The following is an 8,177-nucleotide window of genomic DNA, read 5'->3' on the forward strand; positions in this document are numbered from 1 at the left end:
GGCTCTACACCTTGTTATCGAAGAAAAAGGGCAGTTGTGGAGGGTTGTTTTTTTATGACTGGAGGTCTACGATCAGTGGTGTTCCTTGAGGATCAGTGCTGAGACCTCTGTTGAAATCTATATAAACAATTTGGATGAAAATGTCAGTGGTCTGATTAGTAAGTTTGCGGATAACATGAAAATTGTGGCTAGTGAGGAAGGATATCAAAGGATACAGCAGGATATAGATCAGCTGGAAAGTTGGGCAGAAATAGCAGATGGAGTTTAATCCTGACAAGTGAGATGATGCATTTTGGGATGTCAAATGCAAGAGGAAAGTGTACAGTAAATGGCAGGACCCTTAGGAGCATTGATATAGAGAGGGATATTGGGGACCAAGTCCATAGTGGATAATACAGGTGGTAAAAAAGGCATATGGCATGCTTGCCTTCATCTGTTGGGGCATTGAATACAAAAGTTGGCAAGTGAGTTGCAACTGTATAAGACTTGTTCAGGCCACATTTAGAGAACTGTGCACAGTTCTGGTTGCTGCACTAAGGAAGGATGTGGAGGCTTCGAAGATGGTGCAGAAGAGGTTTACCAAGATGTTGCATGGATTGGACTATATTAGCTATAAGGAGAGGTTGGACAAACTTGGATTGTTTTTGCTAGAGCATCAGAGGCTGAGGAGTGACCTGATAAGTTGTAGGTGCCTGGAATGCACTGCCAGGGGAGGTGGTAGAAGCAGATACAATTTTTTTTTTTATTCTTCATGGGCTGAGGGCATTGCTGGCAAGGCCAGCATTTATTGCCCAGAGGGCAGTTAAGAGTCAACCACATTGCTGTGGTGCTGGAGTCACATGTAGGCCAGGCCAGATAAGGATGGCTGTTTCCTTCCCTAAAGGACATTAGTGAATCAGTTGGGTTTTTCCAACAATTGAAAATGGATTCATGGTCAGCAATAGATTCTTAATTCCAGATATTTATTGAATTCAGATTCCACCACCTGTCATAGCAGGATTCGAATCCGGGTCCCCAGAACGTTGCCTGGGTCTCTGGATTAAAAGTCCAGTGCTAATACTATTAGGCCATTGCCTTCCTGCAAAGTTAACAATGATAGCCAAGTTCAAGAGGCATTTAGATACACACACAAATAGGCAGAGAACAGAGGGATATGGACCATGTGCAGGCAAGTGGGAAATTAATTTAAGATAGTATTATGGTGGGCCAAAGGGCCTGATTTCTGTACTATATTGTTCTATGTTCTGAGCTTCACAGGCGCCTCCCCCATCTAATCCTAATAGCATAACCTTTTTCCCTCATGCATTATCTTATCTTGCAGGAAGAAAAAGCATAGGGACAGGTCTGTCAGATGTGCAATCTGCCTTTAACCATAACAAGACAGATGTGGCTGAGGCAAAGCAAAACATCTGGACCAGAGACAAACAAATTGTGTGTTGTCATTGAGGGGGCATCTTCAGTACCAAGTTCATTAGTATACTAATGATATTTGTTCCAGTGTCAAAATATGTTCAAATAAATTTGCTGTAAATCAAGGTGCTTAAATTGAACCTTTCAATAAAGGATGAAAAAAAAATGATCAGAAACCTGAAAGTTTCCTGCTTGAAAGTTTCAAAAGCATGCCCTGTGGAAAAAGCATGTTAGTGTTCTAATGGATGCATTCTTTTGTACACTGCATTTTGACACAAGTCACCGTTATTGAACAGAATACCACATGATGATTTAATGAACTGACTGATGGTTTCTTTTTCTTTATAGGAATGGAATTGCAAACTGTCGAATGCGAAATGACAGCGAACAGTCCTGTGGCTCCCCTGTTGTCAGTAGCGACCCTAAAGAAGATCACAACTACAGTGTTGCAAAATCTTCCAATCACAGGAGTACATCCCCCACCAGCGACTCTACATCCTCTTCCTCTGCCGATGACCACTACGAGTTTGCCACAAAGGGCAGCCATGACGGGAGTGAGGCCAGTGAAGGAAGTTACCACAGCCACGAGAGTTATAGCGAGACAGAAGATGAAGAGAGAAAAAACAAAAAGGAAAGCAGGGATTCCTTAGCAGACAGTGGGTACTTATCCCAACACACAAAACGGCAGCACATGACAAAAGCAAAAAAAAATGCAACTGAGACACTACCACTTAAAAAGAGGCGCACAGAGAAACCACCAGAAAGTGATGATGAGGAAATGAAAGAGGCAGCGGGTTCACTGCTGCACTTGGCAGGAATTCGCTCCTGTTTGGATAACATCACAAACCGCACTTCAAAAGGGCAGAAAGAGCAGCAACATTTGGCAAAAAATTAAGACAATAATGCACAGCCTCTCTAAGATTGTTGGCAGAATTTTATTTTCTTTCAGCACGTCAGGTGAATTATAATGATTTGTGGCAATATCAGCAATCACTTTGTTTTCCTATTTTAAGCCCCTTTGAGTTTTTTTTAAAATATATAAAAAATAATTTTTGTTTAAGGAGATTGAAGCCATAGCAAAACTTTTACTGACACTCAGCTAATTTGCAAAAGCTTTTCATTGACTGACAACAGAGCCAAAATCACTGCACCTTTTCTCTCTCCTCCTGTTTCTCTTCCTCCCCGACCCCTCTGTTCATTCTTTCAACCTGACAATACAGGTGCACGCAGGATGTATTTCACTGACACATATTGAGTTTGCATTTCGAATCCCGCAATGTTGTAATGTGAAAGGATGGGTTGGTGATGGACTGTTCAGATCCAGCCATACAAAATGACAGCCAGCCTGAATAGCACTATGACCAAGAGCCACTTGTGGCATCTGGACAAAAGGAAGGAAATTAATGTGCTGCTCAAGACTGTGATGGATTCATTGGAGGCAACTGCACTTAAGTACCAGACATCTGGGCCTTTTAACAGGACAGCAGATGATGGCCATCATTATTGGGCAAATCAAAACAGGGAAAAACTGTCTATTTAAATTTTGAAAAAGTAATCCTGCCATTGGTCACTTCCACAAATTTGTCATCTTAAACCCCAAATGCGCACATACATGTTCAAAGCCATATGCCTGATGGATGGCACTGCGTGCAAAGAGAAAGAAAACACACAGCATTTGAAACTGCCTGAGTGACGTAAAAGCAATCAAGTCTTGCAAAGAAATTCATAATCAAGCGATAACAAGATAGTGATACTAATTCATCCTGACAGATCGAAACACTTTGATCTGGCTATGATGAGGAAGACGGCTAAACAAAAAATGAGAAAAAAGCTCTAAAGCCTGCCATTAGTATTATTCTGAAACAGAATTGCTGAACAGTGATATCAGTGAGCTCCTCCACTGCCCTGGAACTGGAGTAAGCAGTTTCTCTCTCAGTCAGGATATGTGTATGATAAAAGACCATTGATTTTGGAATATAACTTGCGTAGCCAGCAGGATTATCCAATCCATGTTGCATGGGTTCTTTGAACAAAAACTTTGCTTTTTATTCAAAGACGAAAAAAGTTCATGTAAGGTAAATGATGTATTTAGCATGAGCATGAATTATTTTCATATAAATATAGAAAATAGAGAAAAGGCTATGCCTCTAATTTTTAAGCCCTTAGGCCTAGATTTTTTTTTTTGAAGCAGGTGATGAGGTTTAACCTTTTTTTCAGGGAAAAAAAAACTGACTGTTGGGGTACTTACTCTGCAATATGAAGACTTCACATTTCTGGTAGGGCTTGGATGGTTGACTATACTGCCTTGTCTGCACATTCGAGCCCCCCTACAGGCTTATAAGATATACAGAACAGTGACAGGTAACATATAAGTGTGTCCCCCAGTATAGAGTGGGAAGGGTTGGGAGGGGTGGGATGTGGGGAGGAAAATAATTCTCTGTTCACATCTAGTCAGTAGTGAGTGTGCATGATTTATCTAATCTCCTCAAATTTTTCTGTTAAATATTTGGGGTAGAGTGATGTATTGAATATCAATATCATATATTGGCAATATGTCACAAAACAGCACTTAGCAGTGCTGCTCATTATAATGGTCAGAAGAAAGGTAAACACCACCTTTTTTTTTGTTTATACAACTGTTTTGTCAGCATTTTTTTCAAAAAAAGAATTTGATAAGACAGGACCCATAAGAGCAACTGATTAATCTTGTGTTATTTTAGCAATTGTTGGATTCATAATTTTTATTTAATTGAAACTTTGTGTTGGAGATCAAGAAACAAAATGTGTACTGCCAGTGTGATTAACAAATTGCATTGGTTATTGAGTAAGACACCAAATCTTTCTGTAACTTGTCTCAGAAATTAGGTAGCCTGGCATTTTCTCAGAATATTCTGCCTTGATTAAAATAAAGGTGTTCATTCACACTCACTGCTCGACATTTTCCTTATGAAAACTTTTAACCAGGATATCAAATCCAATCATTTTAATTTTTGGCTAATGTATCTCAGTTTAAAATTGCCGATAGATAGTCATTCTGCCTGAAAATGCTGAGTTAAATAGAATAGCCATTATGGAAAAAATTCCAGTCAGAACTTTTTCTTGTAGCTCTTCATAGACATACAAAGGAGAACAGTGCAAATGCATTCCACAAAACCTATTTTGGGCTATGTTTATATAACAGTGAATGCTTTGTGACCAGGGTGTTGAGTAAAAATAGATTAAAGTTTTAATTTTTTTTTTAAAAACTGGCTTATTAACATTGGCAAAGGGGAAGCTGCCTTTTAAAACTGGGTAAATTAGAACAATAATAGATTATATGTGCAAATCTTTACTCTGAAGGCTTTAGAAATCATGTGCATTAATATACCATGGCAGGCAGAAATCTGCAACAATAAAGAGGTGAAAGACTTGAAATTAGGAGATGAAAGTGGAAACTAAAGGTTTTTAATCTCCATAGCGATATGTTGAAATTAACCACTCGTGACCAAAAACATCCAAGCAAAACCTACAAGTTCTTTTTTGGTTAGTTCTTATATCCTATAGGATAATGAAAGCCATAGAACTGGAAAGCATCAGGAGGCTAGCTTCCTAAATGCAAAAAGCAGAATTTATCCCAAAGTAAGATGGTGAAAAAAAACTTGAAATGAAGCTTTGAAGTCTCAAAATCATCATCCTGCTCAGATTTGAGGCTGGCACTTGACCCTACGCCAGGGTCCTTCCTATCTATTTTAACCACTGCTTCAAATTGAAATGCATAAAGGATCATTTGTTTCTGCTGAGTTAGACTCTGAAGCAGAAATTGGGGAAGATGGTTAAGTTTCAATACACTGGAATCATGATGAGGAATGAAAACATCATCCCTCTTTGATGCAACCCTCCCAATCCCCTTTCCATTGAAATCCATGGGAGAAGTGTAGGTACGTGGGAGGAGCTAAACTAGTGAACGCTCAGTGCTTATCAGGGGTTCTGTGCTTTGGTACACACAAGTTGATAGCAGTTGGTAACAGAAGCAAGCTATTTAAACAGCTAAAAGTTGAAGATACATAGATTACTCAACTTTTGGAACAGGAAACCAGATACTAAAGGAATGGCCTCACCAAAATGTTCCAGGTTTTGACTGAACTATACCTTCCTTTCTGTATTTTAACAACACTGATCACGATTGAGCAGTTCTTGTCTCCAGCTATCAATTCAGAATACACAGGCACATTAAATGTGCTTTGAAACCTTTGATTTGAATGGGTTGGCAGCTTGTTTCAATAATATCAACCCTTACGGTATTCACAGTTTCCTTTGAGAAACAATATTTCATCAAAATGAGCAAACTCAAGCATGATCAGCCATTTATGGATTTGATTTTGTAGTCATGAACAAGGCTAGTGAAGCTAAGCAAAGAATCCCAATCTTAAAAGATGAACCCTGTATTCGATACTTATCCAATTGCTACCAATGAACTGTTCAAAAACAGCAAATAAAATACTGGAAAAACTCAACAGGTCTGGCAGCATCTGTGGAGAGAGAAACAGAGTTAAATGTTTCTCAAGTCCAGTGGGCTCAAAACATTAAGTCTATTTCTGTTACCACAGATGCTGCCAGACCTGCCGAGTTTCTCCAGAATTCTCCATTTGTTTCAGATTTCCAGCATTGGCAGTATTTTGCTTTTGTTTCCCCAATGCAAATCTTGTTACTAGTTGGAAAAAAAATGTCAAGAATCTATAGCACTGGTATGAGGAGAACCCTATCCAAAGTCTTTGCCAATGGCAAATTTAACCTCTGGAATAACGTAGTTTTAACAATGAAGTTTTCACTTATCCTCCTTATCCTGAATAAATTGAGGAAGGAAAGAGATTTCCAAATTATTGGAATTACTGCTCATATTCTCATACTAGACCCCAAAAGCTTGAAAACATATTTAATGTCTAATTGAACTAAAACTCCACACCCCAATGTAGGGTAAGAGTGCACCCATTAGTAGAGTGGAGTTTTCTGTCAGCTAATTGAAGTGGTTAACCTTGATGAGGTCCTTTTGTGTGGCTAATCACTTCCATTTAGGCTACCTTCAGACATCTGTTTCATAATTACAGGGTAGCGCCATGGAGTAACCGTCAAACCCTTGAGCAGTTTGGGAAATTAGTGCTGATTTCTGCTTTTTGTAATAAAGGACTAAGCTCTCCTCCAGTGATTTTGTTAATGTGAGGAAAATATCCTATGGAATGTTTTAAAAAAATAGAAAAAAAGTAGATTAAAAACTGAAAGAACTGCAGATGCTGGAAATCGGAGACAAAAACAGAAATTGCTGGAAAAACTCAGCAGGTCTGACAGCATCTGTGGAGACAAATCAGAGTTAACGTTTTGGGTCCAGTGACCTTTCCTCAAAAAATGTAGATTTGCCTTTTTGTCGCACATGCTTTCAGTGAAGTTATCCTTGGTATTCCATATATTCTACCTTCCTTTCTTTCGATGCAGATTCTAATTTATGTACAGGATTCTGAAATTCAGCATTTAAACAATTAGGTTAATAATGCAACACTGCAACATGGTGCTGTGATTATGTTAATATCACTGGGGAGATGAATTTGGGTCTAATTGCTGAAAGTTTAAACCTCCAGCAATAACTTTGTTATTTGACAATTTCCAATATTGTTCAATGCAATGTCAAAAAGGAAACTAATGTACAGAACAGGCAAGGTGGAATTTAATGGTACCAAACTATCACTTAATGGTATTTGTGATTATAGCAACTTTATGTGAAGCATAACTTCAAAGATTGTCAAGCGCTATTTCAAAGGCAGGAGTCTACCTTAATAGTTCCATGAGAGGCCAAGTTTGTTTACTTTGATATTTAATGATTTATAAACTGCCATTTTCTTGTTTTCAAGAAGTATGTTGAATTTTTAAAATAGTTTTCTTTTCAAAATGTGAGCAGTCAGAAGGCACGGGCAATCAACCAACCTTCGAGAAATATGACAAAGTCAACACAGAGGCATACTTGCATTCTACATTTCCTTGATGTTTAATCATTTTGCCAAAGACAAAAAAAATTGTAAATATCATTTGTCCATATATGAGAAAAGACTTTTCTTGAACCTACCATAAAGTTTCTGTGATGTATTGTCTTCCAGTTGCAATAAAAAAATTACAAGTTGCATCAATTGAAAAGAGGTCGTCTTGAATTGTGTTGTCTAATATTCCCAATTAATTCAATACTGATGCTGTTACAAGTGCTCTTGCAAATAATGAATGTTTGCTTTAAATTGGCCAAACGCCAGATACATTTCATAAGTGGGCTGATGCAGTGTTGGAACCCTGAAACTGGCGAAAGGGCATCTTGCAATTTTGAGTGAGTAACAACTAAATATGAGTGCAGATGTAGAGACACTTTGCAGAGCCAGGAGGCCTGGGTCCATATCCCACCTGCTCAAGAGGCATGTTGTAACATCAGGTTGATTAAATATCTATGATTGCATGTCTGGTTAACAAAATGTATTGCCAATCTAAATTCAATTGGATGGATGAAGAAGAAGGTACATCGTAAGCCGGTTTAAAGTTGATGGGTAATATTGAAATGGATAAAGTTTCAAAATGTTAAATTCTAAACTTAAACCACATGCAGACGAAGAAGGTTGTCGTAGTATTGAATTACAAATAAACTAAACCAAACAAATACAATAGTCAATCAACAGTGTGTACTTTTTACATGGATTAAACAATTAGATAGTTCTTGCAGTGTCTCTGTCTCAACTGTTCTGATGCTGCTTTCTGCAGGA

At 38.2% G+C, this 8,177-nt stretch overlaps 1 protein-coding gene across 1 annotated transcript in view; it reads left to right on the forward strand.

Annotated features, from left to right (window-relative positions):
- Positions 1-7,562, forward strand: part of LOC109915970 (forkhead box protein N3-like) — a 23,378-nt gene extending 15,816 nt beyond the window's left edge. Inside the window, exon 3 of the mRNA XM_020515652.2 lies at positions 1,759-7,562. Within this exon, the coding sequence (XP_020371241.2) occupies positions 1,759-2,305 (547 nt within the window). The 3' untranslated portion in view covers positions 2,306-7,562. The remainder of the gene's footprint in view (positions 1-1,758) is intronic.
- The last annotated feature ends 615 nt before the right edge of the window (positions 7,563-8,177 follow it).

Source organism: Rhincodon typus, chromosome 8 (assembly GCF_021869965.1).
Source record: "Rhincodon typus isolate 14 chromosome 8, sRhiTyp1.1, whole genome shotgun sequence".
Classification (NCBI taxonomy): Eukaryota; Metazoa; Chordata; class Chondrichthyes; order Orectolobiformes; family Rhincodontidae; genus Rhincodon; species Rhincodon typus.